At 42.6% G+C, this 22292-nt stretch overlaps 1 protein-coding gene and 3 non-coding genes across 4 annotated transcripts in view; 1 reads left to right on the top strand and 3 right to left on the bottom strand.

The window, feature by feature from the left end:
* TRNAT-AGU (transfer RNA threonine (anticodon AGU)) overlaps window positions 1–10 on the top strand; it is a 74-nt gene extending 64 nt beyond the window's left edge. Inside the window, exon 1 of the tRNA in view lies at window positions 1–10. This exon is cut by the window's left edge and continues 64 nt beyond it. This is a non-coding gene — a tRNA (tRNA-Thr).
* A 553-nt stretch (window positions 11–563) lies between these two features.
* TRNAI-GAU (transfer RNA isoleucine (anticodon GAU)) lies at window positions 564–638 on the bottom strand. Its single transcript has one exon. It is a non-coding gene; the product is annotated as a tRNA-Ile (tRNA).
* Window positions 639–932: 294 nt separating this feature from the next.
* On the bottom strand, window positions 933–1015 carry TRNAL-CAG (transfer RNA leucine (anticodon CAG)). The gene has a single exon. It is a non-coding gene; the product is annotated as a tRNA-Leu (tRNA).
* A 1413-nt stretch (window positions 1016–2428) lies between these two features.
* TTF2 (transcription termination factor 2) lies at window positions 2429–20642 on the bottom strand. Its single transcript, XM_064721513.1, has 23 exons — window positions 20574–20642; window positions 20379–20490; window positions 20084–20170; window positions 18913–18979; window positions 17493–18449; window positions 16463–16589; window positions 15430–15612; window positions 15054–15211; window positions 14118–14199; window positions 13735–13848; window positions 12657–12807; window positions 11867–11972; window positions 10695–10885; window positions 9651–9804; window positions 8787–8878; window positions 7983–8065; window positions 7383–7522; window positions 6462–6632; window positions 5839–5897; window positions 4794–4947; window positions 4604–4686; window positions 3555–3629; window positions 2429–2719 (listed from the first exon to the last, which is right to left on the bottom strand). Exons 1-23 carry the CDS (start codon window positions 20599–20601, stop codon window positions 2575–2577), a joined length of 3519 nt encoding a protein of 1172 aa, XP_064577583.1. The 5' UTR covers window positions 20602–20642; the 3' UTR covers window positions 2429–2574.
* Between the last annotated feature and the right edge of the window lie 1650 nt (window positions 20643–22292).

Below are 22292 nucleotides of genomic sequence, written 5' to 3' on the forward strand. Positions count from 1 at the left end.
AGCGGTGCCTGGGTTATCCTCGGCGTTTCCCGCAAGTTCATTTTGGAGGAGCCGCCTCTGTCCCCTGGCTGGCTTTCTTCCCACTTATCCCATGCTCGGAGCAGCCCAGCGCAGCTCGAGTTGCTCGTGTCTGCCCTCTAGCGGGATAAATTGGGCACGGCGCCGATCGTTTTATCACTTCCACCGCAGAGATGGAGGGGTCCCCCTATACCCAGGTGCCGCCCCCTAGCGCAGACGGGGATTTCGGCCCGTGTCGTTTCCTACAGGAAATCGGGCTACGCCCTCCTGCGGGGACCGCCCGTGAGAAGTCAGCCCTGGACAATGCCTTTCCTTCAGCCCCTCGCTTTCTCACGTCCAGCAGGATACTACCCTCCATAAGCATCAGCCCCGGCTAATCAAATCGTAACCTCCGCTGCGGCAGCTTTTACCCCGCTCTGCAGACAACCACGGCCGGGTTTGGGCACCTCCAAAAGTGCGGAGTTCTCCTCCGCTTCTGTTGATGGGTCCAAGGAGCGCGGGGAGAAGCCGCACCAGCAGCCCTTAACACGAAGTCAAAAACGTAGTGGCCCATACGGGGATCGTAACCCGCGACCTTGACGTTATCAGTACCACGCTCTAGCCAACTGAGCTAACCGGCCCAATCATTCTCTTAGTCTATCAGCATTGCACATGTCGGACTGCAGCCAGGGCGGTACTAAACACGACCCGCGCGGCCGCCGTCCCACCAATCCCAACCCAGCCAGTCCGCGATGGAATCGCCTGCACTGAATGGAACCGCAAATGCGTGGGCACCAGGCGTGCGCCTGGCGCACTTACCTCCTCCGCTCGCCCACGCGTGGCTGCGCAGGAATGGCGCCCCGTCCACACCCACCCGCGTTTGGCGTGACCACTCATCAAAACAGCACCTCACAGGGTGCAAAGAGAAAACATCATGTCAGGAGTGGGATTCGAACCCACGCCTCCAGAGGAGACTGCGACCTGAACGCAGCGCCTTAGACCGCTCGGCCATCCTGACCACCGTGCTGTTTTGTGGCCGTCCGACTTCCCTTCGGGCGCACCCCACTGTTCCCCCGAGTACAAACGGTGCATTGTTTATGGCACCTGAACAGACGCGGCAGCGGCAGAGCGATGCCAGGGTAGCAGAGCATCCCGGCTGCCTCTTGCAGCCTCCAGGCATTGTGTAAGCACCCCTGACAGACCACCCTGAAACACCACTCAGCAGCAGGAACCACAGTTCTGTCACCACCTCAGTGACCACAAGTGAAGGGAGCTCTCAGCCCTCCACAAGAGACCAAGGATTTTTGGGTTACAAAGACCTGCTTATGTTAGAGCAGTCCAGAGACCTGGACTAACATCAGAGATACAGTTTTGCTCACATCTGTAGATAACTGTGCAAACCAAAGTCACTTATTTATTAGTACTTTAAAATAATTTTTCTTTTAATACCAAAACCACACATTCACATCACTTTGCAGCAGAAATTTGCCAGTTCTTGAGATGGCAGCTAAAGATAGGTGCTACACCTTCAACTTCAGAATGTCCTCAAAACTAATAGTCACAAAAAAATCCCCACAACAATGAGGCACTCAGGTTCTGTTTCATAGAAACATAAAAGAAATCTAGGTCCCTGCTTCAGTAAATATTTTGAGCAGGATAGAAAAAGTCCTCCTCAAGAACAAAGGAGAAAGTGAAGTATTTGTATTGGTGGAACAGCAGGCCAAAGGCCTTACACACTGAACCCTGACTTGAGCCAACAGAAGCCGTGAGAAAGCTGACAGCTCTCTGTGAGAACAGAGTCCTGCAGCAGTGGAAAACCTACCTACTTTCCTGCTTTTTTTCCTGAGAAAAAACTCTAGGATTGTGAAAAACACTAACCACCTGTATGAACTGGTTTTGCAACCCTTAGGTAGAAAAATGAAACTATGTCACAAATAACTCTTTCTGCATGTACACACCAGGGGACTGAGTGACTAATCAATAAGGGGTAACAACTTGTTACTGCCCAATCAGGGACAGACAAAGGTGTTCTTTAAAACTCTATATACAGAGACACGGGAATAAATCGATACCTTCTTTTGCTCCATGAAAAGTGTATCCCGTGCCTTGCTTTCATGAGCTTAACAGTGATAGTATTCTTCTAAGTCCTTCCTTAATTTTGTTACTTGAAATTCTAAAATGTATATAGTCTTATAGAACTACGCTCAATTTTTTTTCCTCTTTCTTCATGCCCACACAACCTCACCATGCAACCTCTGAACTTCCCCACCTCACGTGTTTTCCTTGTTCATGTTTCACTTACGCCTGTGCATCTCCCGTCCTGAAAAGTGTTCTAAGTAGAAGGCATTCAGAGAAAACCAAGAACCACTGTTTCAAAACAATACCTTAAAACTTTATTAACTTTTGTTAATGATCAATATTAAAACTGGCTATTGAAGTTGATAACTCTCCAGAACAGTTACAAAAATGTAGTTGTTTCTTCAAAATAAACGACCACCTGAGAACAGAAGCCTTATGATGAAATCTGCAGTTACTCACAGGTAAAAGTTACCTTCTGTTGGGTACTGCAAATGATAATTAGATGCCAAAGAGAATTTTGAGGTCAGCCAAAGTGAGCTTAGTGAAGGTTTCTCCTTTGCCTGACAGAACCTGCTGGGCAAGACCTTTCTTCCTCTTCTGGAGTTGTAGGATCTTCTCTTCTACTGTTCCTTCACAGACAAATCTAAAAAAAAAAAAATTGAAAAAGTACAAAACAAATCCACACCATCTCAAGTGCTATGAAAAAAATATCAATGTTATACAAACACTTCCCCAGTATATTTCAAAACATTTATCTTACTTAGAAATTAATAATTAGTCAATTATGTGACTGACAAAATATTTTCCTCCTATTTTGTCTCAAACTGCGACAAGCTCTGAACAGAAAACAGCTATCCTCATATCCAACCATGATAGCATTTAAAATATAAGTCTGATGCACTTCAGGTCTCAACTTAGGTCATCTGAAGTAACAGCAATTGTGCAACAAAATCCTGTAATTATTGCATGATAAGTGATGGCACCTATTATACAAAAAACATTGTACCCAAAAGAACATTTTAGATTCAAGTCTTTAAATGTGCTGTGCATTTAATTTAATCTCTCAGTACTTAGTTACAGATGCTTTTTATAAAAGTCAATTTTGCCACCTATTGGAAATGCTTTATGTGTTTTTTATTAGTGATACTAGAAAGGTTCAGGCTTAGGGATCACAGTGAAAAAATGTCCACTCAATCAAGAGAAATCTTTTGGTGCCCAAACTGTTCTCAGGAACGAACAGGACATTCCCAATACTCCAGGCTGAAAAACAAGAAACCCTGCTAGCTGCCAGGACAGCAACATGCATGCAAATGCCACACAGAACACATGAAAACATGTTTATCACACTGCCCAAATCTCAATGCCACTGTCAGACCTTGTGTCTAGCTGTAAGTAGATAAAACAAGGTCTCATCTCACTGACTAAAGCCAGGCAGTATATAAGCAGCAGCTCCTCCTTCTGCTAAGTAAAATGCTGACCTGTGTATCACAACATCCTTCTTCTGCCCCACTCGGTAAATGCGGTCACATGCCTGGTCCTCCAGAGCAGGATTCCTAAAAGGTAATTAAAAAAAAAAAAAAAAAACCAAAACCATTTATACTCATTTTCCTGCCTCCAGGGAATCCTGTTTTCTTCCTCTGTAGAGCTAAAACTGCTCCCAGGCTACCTTAGGTTTACCAGCTTGATGGCCAGCCTGACACCCTGACTGTACTTCCCTTTGCCCTGGGAAAGCCAACTGCATGACTGAGACCACTGGTCCACGTAGCCCCAAGCCGACAGTTGCTACTCAGAGAAAGCTGAGTAGGTGGTAAGGAAAGAGAGTGAAGCAAAAAGGCAAACCCCAGTGAAAAAGGACATCACTCAGGAATATTTACATAAGAGGTGGGTCCATCTGATAAAGTTACAGGGAATACTTGTTGGTGTAACCTCCATATTGTGGAAGCACCTCCTTAGTGCTACCACATAGCAGTTGGTTTTGCATGAGAAACATTTAGTTTGCTTTTTAAGTTCTCATGAGTAATGTTTAGTTGAAAACACCCGCGATTGTGACTTTGATGAGACAGCACAAATATCAGGAGCTTGCACACACTCTTCTCATATGTAAAACCCAAAGTACTCTAGCTGTGCCCAGCTGCTGACTACACTCAACACCATTGATTTATTTAAAGCCAAACTGCCTGTAGGCATTACTGCACCATTTCTATTACTGCAAGAAATTAAGCCAGGGACTGCCAAGTCCCCGGCAGCATTTTGTGATACAGAGCTGCATACCTGGATTGCTGCTATATTCCTCTATTTTCACTTGCCCCTAGAGAACTGTATTTCTGGCCAGTGAGCACTGGATTAAAAAATCAGTATTTTGGATGAAGGCCACAGTAAAAACACTTTCCCCCAACTAACCACTAACCCCAACTATAAGCTAAACACCTCCTGCCTAACCCAGTTGCATCAAACATTACATCCAGTGACAAAGCAAGCAGCATGCCCTACATATCCTCTCCAAGATGGAATTTGTATTTCTCTTTACCAGTGCATGTCAAGGAGAAAGAGATGGTTTCCTCCAGTCAAGTTCAGGCCAACGCCTCCAGCCAGCAACGAGACCAACATTACCTTCAAAGGCCAAAAGAGAGTTGAGGAATCTGTTTACAACCACTGAGTCAGACATCACAACTGCTCACAGCAGGGCTAGGGACTACTTCCCTGCCCTGAATGCATACCTGAGGCCCTTTGGGATTGTTATTGAACTCTTCCACCACATCCATCCTCTGTTTGGGATTGACAGAGCCATCCACTGTGGCATACTTCAGCCCCAGGCGCTGCAGGTGCACAGCTACAACTTTGAGCATGCTTGTCCACTGAGAGACAACCACGCTGGAGAGAGAACAGGGAGTTCACAACCAGCACTCACTACTGGAACAGTTTGGTCATTGCAGTGTCTCACCCAAGCAGACAACAATTCAGGCACTCTTCCCCACTGCAAACTGCAGCCAAGCCCCTTTCCAATTCAGAAATAGAGGTGTAGTGGTAGAACTTACTATGAAAGACTAATAACCAATCAACTTCATGTAAATTAAGTCTATAACTTTCACCTCTATTTTTGGATTTTACATTTTCACCTCCCAACCACAAACCTGAGTCACAATACAGCTTTTTCTGAAAATCACAAAAATCAATACCAACACCATATTTAGATTCACTATAGCCTCTCACTCTCCAGTTTGTTGGACTAAACAGTTTATGAGGCAGTAATTTGTTTAATAGTTTCTTGAAAGGGTACAAAAGCAATGTTGGTCCTCCCATTCTTATGAAGGGAATACTTTTTGGAAAAGACTTTTTGGAAAATACTTTTTGGAAAAAAGCTTTCTACAGGTCCTCTGATCAATGCATTCCTTTATCTCTACCAGGTTCAGTTTCAATCTCTACTTTAGTCCTCCATTTCTTTTGTAGGGTGGGCAAATACTTCTCATCACAACAAAATTATTCCCAATCCTGCTTCTGGAGAATAGTCTTCCTGGGCCTCAAGGCCTGAGACTTCTCGCACATTTTCCCTTATGCTTACACTTATCGGTATCTTAAACTCCCCTCTTTTGTCTTAAACTTTTTTTATTTCCTCAAGACTTATGTTCAACTACTGCAGTACTGACATCATTTCATCATACCATCAGTTTTTTATTAAATTATTTTAAGCTATTTCTGCTGTTGTCAAGAAACAATATGCTTCTCTCAATCACTATGACTAAAGAAAAGGACATGGTTGCTAACCTTTTATGAGGCTCTGGGTGACTCTGAATAGTTTTCAATTCGGCCAAGAGTTGAGCTATCTACAGGAAAAAAAAATTCAAAACATTAGTCTGCTTGCCCTCATAATCCAGCTTGTGCTTGGATATTCTCTACTAAAAGCGATCAAAAGAGCTTTTCAGCTGAAATTTCTTCTGTGTTTAGAGTTTGAAGAGATTTTAATAGTCATTGGCAAGAACACTCTCCCCCCAGAAAACAGGGCCAGGAAATGAAATCATACAAGCCTGTCTTATGGATTCCAGCCTTCCTGTGGGAAGTTATTGCAACCTCTCCTCTTGCCGCCACCCCTTTTTTCTTGCTCATCACAAGCACCATGATTTCACATACAAGCTCTTCTGAGCTTCTGGGAATCCAGTGGTTAAGATTTTCACTTAGAATTTCAGTAATCACATTCTCACAGCTTTACTAAAAGTACTGCTCAACGTGTGAGAAGTTGGAGCTCCCAGAAGGGGCTCAGCAGGCTATCAATCTATTAATCTGATTTCATCTCAGTTGGCAACTTAGCCTGATCTGCAATTACCATTAAAGAGGCAAAGTGCTGAAATCCAAGCTTCTCAAGGAAGGTAAGAATGCCACAACATGAATACCTTGGTGCTCTCCCTGGTGATATCAAAGATATCTGTTTGAAAAGCTGTGCCATTGAGGTAGACTGTTGACTTGGAATCAGGAGCCTGGAGCTCAGACAGTGTCAAAGCACCAAGCTGTTCCTCAATGGAGTGTGCAAGGCCTTCACTGTTCAAGTTAACTTGATCCAGAGCCTGTGGGAAGAAAGGAAAATAATAAGAGATCACAGTCAAGTCTGAGATCACATTCAGTACTGATCCAGTCAGCACAGTATCTGCTGAGGACACTGGGTTTGAAGGATGCTATGCAATATGAAGACAGAACAATTAAGAAACACTACTGGATCAAACAGTTCCTTTAGACCTTTATTCTGCCCCAAAAGGGACAGTGTATGGAAAGCATATGAGCTTAGCCATTTCCTGTGGTCCAGTCTCCTTGGACTTCCCCCGTGCCTCAGCATTTAACTGCAGGATTACAGATGTTAGCACATAAATTCCTGCCTGTTCACCTAACAGCTGAACTCTCTCTACAGCTGCTATATATATATATGAGTTCAGAGCTGAGAACTGAAAAATTAGTCTGCTTCATGCAAGGCAACTTCAAAGCACTAACAGAGCTCTCCAATACAAAAGCCCTTGAAACAGGCTACACTTGTGCACTTTTCAAGAGACTAGGTTAAGATTAAGACTTTTTTACCATTAAAATTCTAGTTCCTGTTTTGTCTGAATAAAGGTATTTTCAAAGACACAGCTGCCCATATAAGTTATGCTGGGGAACTCTTCAGTAGAATGTAAGCCCATCTAAAACATCTTGGGCTTCAAAACAGAGAGTCCTAAAATTGACTCTGTTCATAATCTCAGAGCTAAGAGAAACAAAGATGTTACCAAGTCTGTTAACTTGCATAAACACTTTAAAAAACCCCCACACCACTACAATGCAATTACCACTTTCAGTAAGGACAGATGGCAGCAGCACTGACGGAGCCTCAAGAGCATGGACAAGACATGGACAGTACTTGAGACCTGGGAGGCACTTCGTGAGCCTGCTAGAAATTCCTTTTGACTGACTCCAAACTCTTGTGCAACTGCCAAGGAAGGAAGACAAAATATCAGGAACTCTTGGAAGCATTTCTGAGCACTGCCCATGCACCTCCAGGAAGAGGTTCACAAAGAGAAGTCAAGAATGAACAGGCTAGCAAATACCTGATTTAACATAGGAACTCATCAACCCCCAATTTAAGTTAAAAAGGGAAAAAAGATAACACAAGTCAGAGTATGATATACCATACACTAATGCTGACATATGTTATCTGAGCAACTAGATCTTTATTTCAAAAGCAATTTTAGGCCCCGAAGGGTTAAGAGATTTTCCCAGAGCCACAATGATGAGAACACACTTAGTATTCTAAGGTATAAGTCTTTGGAACATGAGGGGAGTATTTTCTGAAGAATTCCTAAGTCCTGACCCCAGGTCTGTTCCCCCTTCTGAGCTGTGCACTTAAGAGCCACTTCTGAAAACGTTTTTAGGGGAGGGCATGTGCAAACCTTTCTCAAAGGGGTTACCACCATCATACTCTCTGTCTTCATTTTTCTGCTCTTGTCTCTTTAGGTATGACTGTAGTGTTGACCTGTAAAAAAGACAGACACTGGGATTCACAGCAAGAAAAAAGGCAAGAGGGACCTGAGCTTAGCAAGCTGATGATGTGTTAAGGTAAGGAAGGTTTCATTAATCATTCAGTCACAAAAATGATCACACAAAAAACTCCAGTCTTGTTTAACCTGAGTCTGATCAAAACCAAAGATGCATTTTGTAAATCACAAGAGAAAGCAAGTCTGCCTTTTAAATATGAGAACACTTTAAAATCCATATTTAAAAGGAAGGGAAAATCTTTACAGGGAGACTGCTGAAAAAGCCTAGGAGAACACAAAGTGATGCTGGCTTGCATTACAGCTATCTGGAGAGGCCAGCATAATTTCTAACTGTATACGAATCACAGAGCAAAGATGATAATTCTCTCATTTACAGGTGCTCACAGTTCATCATTTAAGAACTACTTGTTGCAATTCCAAGTCTTTGGAGTCTTGAAATCAGTGAGATTAAGTGTAAGGCTAGAATACAAAGCTCATATAAGGCATGAATATATGGGAGAAAAGAAATTAATCAGTTTTCCCTGCTACCTGAACAAAAGCAGTGTATTTTCAAACACACTAGACAGGTAAATCAGAAGGGAAAAAAATTAACAGGAATTTATCCAAAAGCTCTCCTCATCTGAAGTGAATGTCTCCTCTGATTTCCATATCAATAAGAAACAAACCCACAAAATACCATATCTCTACCCACATTCATACCTGGATCGTGCAAAGAGCACATTGTACACAGATTGCTCCTCTGCTGTAAGTTTTAACTGATGCAACTGCGTTCTACGCTGGGGTAGAGATACCTAAAGTGAAAATTCACAGGATCAGATGTATGTAGTGCAAGTCTTAGAGAGCATCACAAACAGCAGCAATCCAAGATTTAACACAACAAACACTCTAAATCTCAGAAGAAGCTGTTTGTGCATTAAAGCCAAACGTATTAACGCAGTTATGACAAAACAGGCACTCACAGAACTCCAAGGAGCCTGGTTAACACTCACAGTAAAGTCTTTATTCCAGCTCATCCAATAACAAGTTCATACTATGTATGGACTGCAACAACTACCACAAAGGGATAAATTTTTGTGTTGTTAAAGTACCTTATTTCCCCTTTCAAAATCACACAGTACACTAAAACTATACCTTTTAAAGGCTTAAGACACACCCACAACTAATATTCCATTTAACAGACTGTTTGTAAAAAGCAATGCAGAAAGCCAATGCTCCAGTACACACCGGGTCCATTTGACATGCGGCAGCTTGGGTTCTCAGACCCAGGCTAGTCCAGTGATCTAGACTAACTTTCCACTAAGTGGCCATCTATATGCAATTACTTGGCATATTTTTGTCTGATATAAATAATATGAGATTTATAACTGAAAGGTTTCATTATTTTCTATAATTCTGCTTTCTGGGTAAGCAACCAAATCATCCCACAGACATTTGCTTCTCTTGCTCAAGAGGCTGCAGCAGATGGGAAACCCCACCCATTAACAAATTTATGCATGTAAATAACTGTCTGCTGCAAGGAAAACAATGGAATGATGGTATAGTTTTGGAGGCTGAAGTTCTTACCAGGGGCTTGCCAGCTGAATCCAGCTGGTCCTTAGTTCTCTGCAGTAAGAGGCTCCTGGTTAACAGGCTTAGCCTCTCCCCTCCCTTCCTTGTGTTGTTATCTACCTGGTACTTCCAAACTTTGTATTCATCAAAAGGAGAGCAACGTAGAAACCTGTGACAGGAAGGAAAGAGACTTCATACCAAGGGAAGAAGAGTTCTTCACTTACTCTGGAGTGACCAGAACCAAATTTCTTGCTACCAAAACAAACCATTTCCAAATGCCGTAACTGCATGACCAAGGAGCAGTAATTAATTTCCAGTGTAATGGTGGTGATAACGTTTTTGCTTAGATGTCCTACCATCACGAATACTGTAAGTACCTCTTTCTGATTCTGTACCCATCACTTCCTCTTAGCCCATTATGCTTCAAGCATCACCAGCAAACAAAGGACATCCAGATGAACTTGCCAAAAACCATATTCATCAGTTATTTCAAAATAGCAAACTTCTTACTTGACAGTTAATTTCAATTATCCAAAATTAATTTCAAATGCAAGTTCTCTCTGGTTCTACAACACCACTTGTAACCTATCCTCCCTCAGCAATGAGGAGCACCTGTTTATCATTGTTCATAGAATCCAAAGTTTCAATCTTTCCTTCAATGCCCTCGTAGCACAACACTCTAAGAAGGTCCCCCCAAGATACCCTGGTAACAACACGGATTAACTCAAAAAAACCTCTGTTCATAAAACTGGTTTTGTGCATACTCATCCTGAAGACAAAGGAGATCCAAGGTAACTTCCCCTTTGTTCTCCATGGAGGCAGAAAAGCTACATGCAATAGCAGACACATGGTCAGACTTTTGCAATGCCTCACCACAGCCTTTGCAATCCATTAATATAACTAATCCTACTACCTAATGGTGCTAACCATTAATATAACCAATCCCACTACTCCACATATCTTAGACACATCTCAAACTTAGAAACAACTTCAGCACTTCATCAGAGAAGAATTACTAAAACTGGATCCCTGCCCATGTGTCTCATGCAGCCAGCTCACCTCAGCAGAGAGTACATGTCCAGCAAGTTGTTCTGTATTGGCGTACCAGTGACAGCCCATCTGGCACTGGCTCTCAATTTGCACACAGCTATAGAGGTCTGAACCCGTGGGTTTTTAATATTGTGAGCTTCATCCAATATAATTCGAGCCCAAGCTACCCTGAGCAAAGGGGAACAGGGAGATGATCCACTCTGAAAGAAAAAGCAGACTATAATCTGAATCAAAACCTAGGTTCTCTAAGGAGGCACTGGCAAACACATTTTTCCAGCACAAAGTATTTTTGTGATGTTAGTCAGCAGCAGTTTATGTTCTTACTGTCATGTACTAAACGGTCTCAAAAAATCATCTCTTTAAAGCTTCCATGTTTAAAGTTTATAAGCCAAAAACTAACTTATTTGCCTGATCTCAATAACAATTTCTAGTATTTTGTTCATTTTCATGCTTTTAACATTTTATCTTATAAAAATGTTGTTGTTTAAAGAGGTGTTTCATAACAGTAAAGTTTTGCTATGCTGAGATGAAGGACCACATATAATTATTCTGATCCTCAAACTTTTATAGATGCCACTAGAAATTTCAGAAAATTCCAAGTTCTGTTTTCTTCAAGAGCTACATCTAGAAATTGGGCAGTAGGTAGGAGACAGCAAGAGACTTCCTCTACACTGTGTAGTCATTTCAGTCAGCACTCAGCAATCACATCATTATTTTCATAGCCCAGCCAGCACACTGCTGTTTCTTCAAGGCAGCATGGAAGCTGCCTCAGTCTCAGTTCAGACTAACCCAGAGCCTGAGGTTTCTGGTAGTTTGAGGTAGCATTAGCGCTTCAAGCAACAAACAGAAGATTCTACTACTCCTTCACCTCAAAAGGAGAATGAGATTCATCATTGCATTCTTGAAATTACTTCTTAAGACATTTCAACTGTCTGAATTCAATGTAACATATTCTATAATTCCACAGAACATATATATTGTGAATATATCTGTTCTTGCTCCACAGCACTTCCTCTCATCACTTTGCTTTTACAAAAATAATCAACAAGAGCTTATGAAAAAAAAATAAATCAAGTTGCTGCTCACTGTAGCACATATAAGGTGCTACTTCAAACAACAATGGTTTGTAACACCTCAGAACAAAACTAAGGCAATTCCCTATAGACATTATGGCTTCTCACCTCCACATCATGGTCCTGAGCAGGGACTTCCCCCTCCTCTTTGGTTGTGGGAGTCTCCTTGGAGAGAAGGCTGTAGGTTGTGACAACAACATCATATCCAGAAAGCCTGAATTAAAAGAAAGTAGTAAATAGGAACAAGAACCAATAAGAATTTTTTTTTGCTAGAGAGACTAAATGCATGCTGAAGAATGCATTTAAGAACAACACAGTGCTACACAAGCTGAAACTCCGAGTTTTATAGAAAACTGAGCTTCATTGCAGTTAAACAGGAAAAACACATTGTCCCCATTTTAAGGATACTGGAAGTTGACACATCAAGCTCAAGACGACAGGAAAAGCCCATTGATTAGAATGCACACCACATGGCATGAGCTGTACTTAGAGCCTGGCACCCAGGAATACTGCTCAGCATCGCCTGAAGAGATCTCGAAAATACACTGAATTATACACATCACTGATAAAAAATACAACTACCAAGCACAAGCATGGAAGAAACTGCCACTGACAGTCTTTACAAGCAAGAGATCTTCTGGAGAATATACACCTTTTTTTTGATATCAAAAGCAACAACAGCCTCCACCAGAACCACTGAGCATGGGCACAGGCCATAAACATTTTACTAAGCCCACCTTGATAGCACACATCAGTCTGACTTTCTGGACGTTCCACATTTTAATACTTCACATTCTCCCATCATTCTACATCCACTTTCATTTCAATTTTGATAAACAGTGTCTCTTGCTACATCATATTTTGTTTTTCTTGGTCATATTTATGGTTTAGCACTTACACCTCTGCATGCTTATCTCGATTTGCCCCGTGGTACAGATAGACCCTCAGTTTGCCAAAGACCACACGTCTCTCAATCTCTTTCTTCCAGTGATGGATCAAGGATGCAGGACAAATAACTAAAGTGCCATGGGAAGGGATAACAGTGAAGTCTAAAAGAAAATATTACAGACAGGTTTCACTGTCTTCACATTAGACTAGAACAAAGAGAGAATTTTTGGAAATTTGCAATTGAGAAGAGTGTCCAACCAATTTCATGAGGATACAGACAGTACAAACTGTGGACAGAGAAGCAATACTCTTTAAAAAAGCACTAACATCCCCTGTGTCTGTGGACAAGATAAAAGTGATCTTTGGGGGAGAGTTGGAAAGAAAAAAGATCAGTTACAGAGAGGTGAGTAGTAACTATTTGAAGTCCCTATGAAAACTACACATATGTTTAAAAAAACTGTGAAATCTTTTGCAAACCCAACATATCACTCTCTACAACTTCCTGAAAGGTAGTTGTAGTCAAGTGGGGGTTTCTCCAAGCAGCAACATACAGAACAAGAGGTCACAGTCTCAAGCTGCATCAAGGGAAATACAGGTTAGATATTAGGAAGAAGTTTTTCACACAAAGAGTGATAAAGTAGCGGAATGGTCTGTCCAGGGAGGTGGTGGAGTCACCATGCCTGGATATGTTTAAAAAAAGAGTGGATGTGGCACTCAGTGCCATGATTTAGTTGAGGTGGCAGGGAACAGGTTGGACTTGATGACCCTGAAGGTCTCTTCCCATCTTGTGATTCTGTGAGATGCTGGCTTTAACTATTTCAGGAAATCAGTAAAAAAAAAAATAAATCTCCAAACAATATAAAGTAATGAGTCAGAAAATCCTACACATCCACTGGGAGACAAAAATGACCCTGATCAGAGAAAGGCCATGTAAGGAGGCACAGTACAATTTAGCCAAATGAAAGCTTCCTGCAGAAGAAATATGAGCACAGATACAGTGTGTTGCTCTACAACCTACAATGCTTTAGGCATTTCAGATGGCACTTCATCATAATGTATGTGTTGTAGAATGGAAAAAAAATCCATACCATTTTTGGATAGCCATATTTCTAATGTCTCCTTTCTTTTCTCTGTCTTCAGCTGCTTCTGGGCCAGAATGAGAGCAATCATGGTTAAAGTCTTCCCTAAGCCCATGTCATCCGCTGCAAAAAGATGCACGCAAGTTATCACCTGCACAAATGAGCCCCCTTGGATCTACACTGAGTGAAATACTACAACAGAAAGTGTCCTGGGGAACCCAGAAAATCAAAAATACACAGATGAAAATGTCAGCATATGATTTAGTAATTGGTTAATACCTGTACTTGGTAATAGGGCACAGAAAACAAGCCCTTTTGACATGTCTACAAAATATCCAGTTATTGGCCATAGATCTGCCCCACAAAATCCACTTTGCCATTCTGTTTCTCACCCAGAATTCCTCCACACGGCCTCTGACTCTCTCTCCAGAGGAGCCACGAGAGCGCCTGTTTCTGGTGCTGCAGCAGTGGGACCTGAGGGGGTGAGTGAGAGAGGATTTGAAGGAAATACCTGGCAAAATTTAGACACTTCTGCTTCCTGTACCAATTGCCATGTTCAACTGTTTTACTACAATCCTACTAAAAGGAGTTTACCTAACCGATCTTTTTCCACAGGGGCTGTGATACCCCAGGTAAGCAACTTCTGCAGACAGGAGGCAAGCAGTGCCATATGTGGGTCTTCCTAATGTTTCCTGCACTAACCAGCCTAATGCCTCCGAGTGCTCTCAGAGAGCAGATAACAAGGGCTTGTTCAGCGGGAAAATCCACCCCAGATTGCCTTGCTTACCAACAGCTACCACTGTCAAGGAAAGGGATTGAGAACACTTCCCCTTTTCTCACCAAGTCTAAGACCCCCTACAGACTCCTAAAACAGGAAGAGGGACTACATACTACCACCACAGGACATTCAGTGGCCTTCTCCACCACTGAAAAGGTCCCAAGACAATGTGACAAGTGACACAACATATATGCATCTACACACCATCCTGTAGAGGCACGTGCCTTTGTTCCAATACCTTGTATATAACCTCAAACAGATCAGAACTACTCCAGAGTTCATCACATTCCATGAACGTAATCACCTGCAAACCTTTTTTGAAAGATTATTTCTTATAGCTCATCAGGAAGAATGAAAAATGAAGTTCTCAGCCTGTTCCTCACACCTCTGTTCTGCCAGTCACATACTCTTATTTAGTTCCATCCGTGTTGTTTGTATCTCCTTCCAGCAGGATGCAAAGTATGTCAAAGTGGGAAGGAAGGAATGCTCTAGGGTACCACTCATTGTGATTCATTCATCAGCATGACAGCTTCTGTCCTTGCCAGCCCACCTTCAGTCCAGCGGGATCTTCAGCTGCTGTCTCCTCTGCTGGACAAGATTCTAGAGATTTGTGAAGATGATTAATAGCCTCAAATGTGGCACTGTGTACAGCCCTGATTCGGTCTTCTGTCATTCTTCCCCCATACAGATTCTGCACACCAACACTCACTGCAAAGATACAGTACCAGAGATATGTTTACAAAGCTAACTTTCCCAAACAGATCTTTCACCCCAGAGATTGACTTCAGTGGCTACAGATGCCTGAGGGGCAGTATGCAGCAACAAAACAGGCTTAGTACTCTCACATGTATCCACAAGTTGCAGGATTATTTCAGAAATAGTACTTAACTGGGTTCTCTGTAATAGCAAAGTCTTTCTATACTTACTTCCAAAACTTTGGCCACTGGAACCCAAAGTAGCAGCAACTGAGAGGTGACTCTGTGAGCCAGCAGAGGCCTTTGCTGTAGGATCCTGAAGCAGGAGAGGTGCTATCGACTTTGTACCACCTGGCCTGCCAACTGGGTTAGATAAAGACTCTTCACAGCAGCTGCTGCTTGTGCTATCCTGCCCTTAAGGAGAAAGGAGTCACAGGCAGAAAAGGTTGGACAGTGAATCTCAAGGGCCTTGCTCTATAGCCCAGCCAAGAGCCTTCATTTTGCCCAACAGTCTACTTGGAAAATACTATGAAGTGGTGACACCAGTTTAATAGTAGATTACCACATCACCTGAGCTACTGCAACTACGAACACGTGCTCTCAGCCTGCTGCTGTGACAGGCAATGTGTCCAGCTGCAGCCTCAGTATGTGGTTTACAGCAACACAGTGAATTCTGCAGCTGTGATCAGAGTAGTGCAAACAAGGTCAGTTTTGCTCCCTGTTCCCAGATAATTAATCAATATTGAAGCCGTGTCTCTTGTCTATATTTTGGACACAAAAACTATATATCCAAGAACAAATGAGCCAAGAGAGATCATGAGCTTTTCTCTCTCAGAAATGGCACACTGGAAGCTACTCATTTTTAATGTGGTAACTGGAATATTCAGTGATAACGACATGCATGAACAACACAGATCCACAATGCAACAGAGGGAGTGAACACTTCACTGGCATGTTCTCATAGAGATACCTGTTTCAGTCATGTAGCCAAAGCTGGAAACCTAGATCCTAAGGGTAGGAGGAAATTCCCTTGGGAAGCCACTACATTACAGAGGAAACATTTGAGTTGCTCTGTTCATCAGCTCCCAGGCACGTACTTCGCAATTAACAATTTTCCTCTTCAGTAAATCTCAACAGACAAACGTTTTATAGACCACAAGCCATATATAAGTATATGCTATGCTTCTTGCATATTAACAACTATTTTAAGACAAACTGTTTTGTAAACTTCTGGAGAAACAAAAAAAAAAAAAATTAGCCCTACCTTTTTCACTAGTATCTGCTGCTGAAATGTTAAGAGCACTGAGTGCAGCTTCCAAATCCTGCACTTGCTTTAATAAGCGCTCCCCTTTATCTGGCAGCATCTGAACATTCACTGTAGCCAAGGTACTCTGCAAAAAAGAAAGAAACCAAAACTTGAGTGTGGTCACCAAACTCTCTGCCAACACAGAACAATCAGGTCAGAAGTCTAAAAAGAACTAATCCTAGGCTATTTTAATTTGCTTTTAAATACTGTTCTGTAGTCTCCAAAAGCTTTCAAGTGCCATTCAGTGCAATTAAATAGTCTTTTAGGAGAAAATAAACTAACCATTAGGGTTCTTTAGAAAACTAACTAATAGTGAGTGTTTCATTAGAAAATATGGAAGGACACAGGAATTCCTCCTTTTTATGAAACAGGCAGTCAGGTGAGTCAGACAGTCTTAACACCTCTCAAAACATTCAACATATTTAACCTACTTGCACCTTTCTCTCTATGCTTGCACAAACAGTTCTGACTTCATTTCAAAGTTCTGTTCTGAACTCCAGACAAAAAGGTGGGGGGGGGGGGTCATAATGAAAACTGTAAAACACAGTGATTGGCAATTTTCAAAAAAAAAAAAAAAAAAGCAAACAGGCACGTAGGTTATTTCACCCCAATGTCGGCTTTCATAGCTAAATCACTCCTACTGCACAAGGCCAAGAGACAGCCATTTATTTACCAAGGTTAAACTGGCTGTGCACTATTCCATTTTATGCAAATTATTTTCAGAGTAAAAGGCAAGACACAACCTCAGGTGGGTCAAAACTGAGCATCCCCAAATGCAGAAGATTGTACTACCGCCAAAGTTATTGGTTTCTATCTGCTTATTACAACCAGTCTGTACAAAGGCTGAATTGCCTTCCATGCCACATCTTCCTAAGCCCCATTTTGAGTTTCTGCTGTGAGGAGACATATTCTGATGCCTGTCATGAGTAACAAAAATCACCTTGAAAACAGAACAATAAAACCCCCAAATAATAGGTGCAACAATGACCTTTTTCTGTTTCAGCTCAAGTAGAAGACGGTTATGAAGCACTTTAGGGTCCTGGGGTCCTTCCATATGATACGATGCTGCTGCTCCTGGCAAAGGTGTCCCCTGCACACTCTTTCCTGATTTTCCTGAAGGAATCTCAACTGATTTCTCAGGTTTACTTTCACCCGATGAGGAACAAACAAATTCTTCTTTATCACTATCACTGGCAGAGGCTTCACCAGGAGACTGTGGCAGCCCTGGCCTGAGTTGTGCCTTGGGCAGCTCTGCCTCTGCCCTTCCCCTCAGGGCAGCACACTCCGATGCTGACTGTACTCCTGCTGGGGAAGGGGCATATTCCTTAGACATTGGTGTCATTTCACCATTGTTCTGACCATTGCAATCTTTCTTTCTTGTGTCTTTGTCCCTACAACTTTTTAAGCTTTTTTCTCCAAGCTGCTCCTTTCCTGGAGGCTTGGTACTTGTACTTTGCTTTCCAAGACTTAGCGGTAAGAATTTTGATCTTGTGCCTGGCTCCTTCTCCACACAATCAGAAGGCTTCTTGGATTCCCTGGCACTGCCACCATACTTCTCTTCCTCTGAAAGTGTATTTTTCCCTTTCCTAGTCTCAGAAAGGCAAAGTTTGGATTCAGACACTGTAGTCTCCTGAAGTTCTGGGTCACTTTTACTTCCTGTGGATGATTTCTTTTTATTTTTGAGCTCTTCCAGAGGTACTGTCTCTATGGAGGACTCAGAGGTCAATTTCTTTTCTTTATGTGATACCAGCACACTCTCATTCTCTGCTTTAGCTCCTTTTGTTTTAATTTCTTCTCCATTTCTTTGCTTCATTTGTTTCCAGGATGATGGTGCCTGATTCTCATCTAGCACTTTGAATGGATTTCTTTGGCTAGCGGGATTGAAGAAAGGTACTGTTCTGGGCTGGGATTCCAAGGGGTTTGACACTTTGTTAGCTTTTGGATCCTGCAATATGTACATGGCAGTAAATGCTAATGTAAAAATTATTAAAGCCTGTTAATAACACACACAACCTTATCACCTCAAGCAAGACTTCATCCTCTACCAAGATCATCTTTCCTATCATTTTAACAGAATCAGGATAATATTTCATAAGAAATCCAAAACAAAATCTGGTTTTCTACTTTTTTTGCAATTCCCATTGTTTTCTGGGATCAAGTCCCAATAGCACAATCTCTAGAAAAAAAGCTAGAAATCAAATCCAAGCTTCTAAGACTGAAGAATACTGAGTACTTCACAGAACTCAGAAGAAAGAGAAATCACATCTAGAGGACAGCAGGCCTGATACACTTCTTGACTGGAAATTATAAAATCTCCCACTAAGTAGTTTCAGAGGTGATTATGGTATATGGAATGAAAAGCCATGCTGGAGTAAGGTGATACTATAATGCAAACAAAACACTCTTACCTGCCATGGGAAGCTTCCACACCATTTCTTCCCATTCAACTTACTCTTAAGGCATCGGTAAAACAACCTACCAAGGATTAAAACAAGATTTCAATCCCAGGAGCCAATGAAGAAGCTCTAAGCATTATTTTAAAAGTACTTTGCACCAAAAACATCACAGACAAGTTCTATAAGTCTGTACTTTTTCTCCAGACCTTTGCATAACAAAAGGCTGTGAACACTAGCAACAGAGGTTTTACACGAGTAGCGTGCTCTGAATAAAGATTCCTAGGGTTAGAGGTTTTTCTAAATTTTAGCAATATCAGAGTAACTGCTCAGGCAAAAATACTGTCTATGTTTAAAGTCTTAGAAGCATCTTAGATTTCAAGGTGCAAGGAAACAACTCTTTTTTTAGTTACACTGCACAGGCTACCTCATCTTTATAACAACTCTTTTTTAAAACTAGCAGCCAACCAAGATTGCTGCAAGTATTTTATAAGAACTAACATTGGGGAATTTGATGCTGAGTTTGGATGAATCCAATCACAGAACCATGTTCAAGTCTGTTAAAAACAAACATTATCTGATGAGCCAGGTTTATACTATTGGATGTAACTGCTAATAAAAGTGGCAAACATTAGGAAGCAGGGTAAGTGAAGGCCTCAGGGCTCAAATATTCTCTTCAATTCTAGAAGGAAACTGCAAGTTCTCTCTGGTTCGCCAACACCATTTGTTTCAACATGTGCAACAAACCCCTGTTTTCACTTTGAATGATTGGTAGTTCAACTCTCTCACTTGTTCATAAATAATAAAGAGAGCTAAAAGCCTCCTGATCCTAAGAATAATAATCTTTATTTTTAAGAGGCAGCATCCTACAAAGTAAGTCTTCAAAGATGCCATAAAAATGAGATACTCTAAATAATGGGCCTCCTTTCCCACAGAACGTAGGTACAGCTTAGGTGGACGTTAAATCCTCATTACAGAAAAACTACTTAATCACAGGATGCAAGCTTTTCTGACGTAAATGACTAAACGACTGCACAGAATCAGTTTGAGAACATATTATTTTAAGCACTGAACATTTGAGAACATTATTTTAAGCACTGAACATACGATAAAGAAGGAAAAAGGAACACAGTTTTAACCCGTTTGAAGGCAGACATTCGGTTTTTTAAAAATTTGAGGAACTTACTGGTATTCATCTCTGTCCGGCTGCTGAACCAGGACTTGCAGCTCCACCACGCACCCCTCATGGATCAAGCAGTAAGAAGCAGGAACCCTGAAGGGAGGAAAGGAGAAGCGGAAGAATACAGCCAAGACCAACAGCCCAGGAAACTGCCACCGCAAAGCAATCACTTGCGACAAAAAAAAGGCTACGTAAGAAAACAAGTTTGCGACTGCTGACACAGCAGCGAACTTGCCCCAGGACAGCCAAGTGTGTCCCCTGACTCATCGTCCCCCTCCTGCCGCCCCTGCCCTGCACCTACTGCGCTGGGAGGACGAAGCCGCAGGCAGCGGGGCCCTGCGTCCCGCACACGTAGAAGCTCTTCCCTTTGTTGGGGCCATCGCGGACGCCCGTTTTCAGGAAGCAGAGGGACCCTGCGGCGCGGAGAAGAACAGAACTGGTCAGACCGAACCCCCCATACACCGCCCCCCACGGAGGCCCGCGGGCCGCCCCTCACCGTGCTCGGAGCACAGCACGGCCTCCATGGCCGGGCGGCACAGCCGCGCCCGCCCTTTGAACCGGCCGATCCCGCCGGGCCGGCGCTCCCACCAATCAGCGCGGGGCAGGGGCGGGGCAGCCAATCGCCGCTGCGCTGTGCTCTCCTCGCGCCCCCGAGGGCCGGAACAGACGGGAGGGGAGACTCTGAGGGGGCGCGGCCATACAACGAGGGGCGTGGTCTTGGGCCCCGCCCCGGGGGCGCACCCGGCGCGGCCGCGCTCCCAAAGGCCGCGGGGTGCGGAGGGAGCCGTGCTCCACTCGGACACCTCCCTGTCCTGGAAACGGCCCCAGCTGCCGCGCCTGACAGCATCATCCCGCCCGCTGGACACACGTTCAAAAGTAAAATATTTAAGGGTGAATGTAAGTTGAAATAATAGTACAAATACCACAGACCATCGGAAACTGGAAAGAAGTTGTTTTTTTTTTCTCTTTTGTATTTAAGATGGGAATACAGTTTTACAAAACGTGTGCATTTCTCAATTGCTGCTTTTGTTAATGACAACTCAAGTGAGAGAACAACACTGGTAATAACAGAGTTATGGAAGGGTTATAATGTTGGTACAAAAACATGAACAACATTTACACTAAATAACGGATTACTGACATTAACACAGGCAGCCAAATTCAGCCATGTGTAAACTCTTGCAACCCCCCTGACCTGCCTGAAGGCTGCATTTGTCTCAGTACCTGTGTGAAAAATGTACTTTTTACACAATACCATCGATTTCGTGCTTCATCACATGCCTTGGAATTTTTTCTCCTAAACACAGCATTATGAGCCAGCACCTACTCCTCCTCAATGCATTCATACTAGTGTGTGCCCTTCTGGCATTCAGCAACGCCCTGCTCAACTTGTTTCAAGCAGGAATACAGAATAAAAAGGATGCACAAAAAAAACTTCCAGGCAAGTGCACAGCTTAAGGAGTGTTGAATACTACAAGGGACTGTGACTGGAATGGTAACGGTAATGACAGCAATAATGACCTCCCTGCAGAGCATTTCCTGGCAAATACTGGGATTTTTGGTTCTTTTTTTCCTAATGAGTGTCCCCAGGTGTAATCCCTCTAACACATTAGAAGTACAAAATACAGGAGTTAGAACCTCCCTTTTATTAATTTATTTATTCCTGCATTATGCTAAGAGCCAGCTTTCTGGAACTTAAGTGTTCTTGCTCTAACAGCCTGTTCTTAAACCAGCAAACCATGTACTGAATTTTAAGCATGCAGTTATATTTTACATGGTAACGCAATGGGATTCAGGCTAGTTCAGAAAGTCAAGTTGCTTTGTCCAGAGATGGATATAAGCTTGTGCTGAAATACATCTCTGAGTCAGGAACAAAGACAAATAGTATGTCTAAATACAGTATAGGATCGAGGCTCTGCCTCATAACACTTTGCTTCTGTGCCTCTGGTCATAAAAAGACAAAACTCAAAGAGCGTACACCCTGTTTTTACCCAGATGGAAACATCCTGATCATGATTTCCAAACAATCTGCAGCAAAACCCCATACAAAGCACTTCTGGGGAAAGGTAGAGGCACAGGCGAGCAGACACAGAGTAAACACCTGCAAACCCTTGGTCCTTAAGTCCATTTGCTACTGACACCCACCCCCAAGGAATTATCCTGCTCACTTACATCTCCTCTCTGGCATACACAGTGAGGCAGGGTTTTAACCCCA

Source organism: Zonotrichia leucophrys, chromosome 1, assembly GCF_028769735.1.
Source record: "Zonotrichia leucophrys gambelii isolate GWCS_2022_RI chromosome 1, RI_Zleu_2.0, whole genome shotgun sequence".
NCBI classification, from domain to species: domain Eukaryota; kingdom Metazoa; phylum Chordata; class Aves; order Passeriformes; family Passerellidae; genus Zonotrichia; species Zonotrichia leucophrys.

Coding starts and splice junctions, on each gene's coding strand:
- TTF2 (XM_064721513.1), bottom strand. CDS start 20,601: ATGGAGGCCGTGCTGTGCTCCGAGCACG. Junction 11,973..12,656: donor CGAGATAAGCATGCAGAGGT/GTAAGTGCTAAA, acceptor CTTTTAATTCAG/GCTTTCTGGATATGATGTTG. Junction 4,948..5,838: donor CACCCAGAGCCTCATAAAAG/GTTAGCAACCAT, acceptor TTCTCTCTCCAG/CGTGGTTGTCTCTCAGTGGA.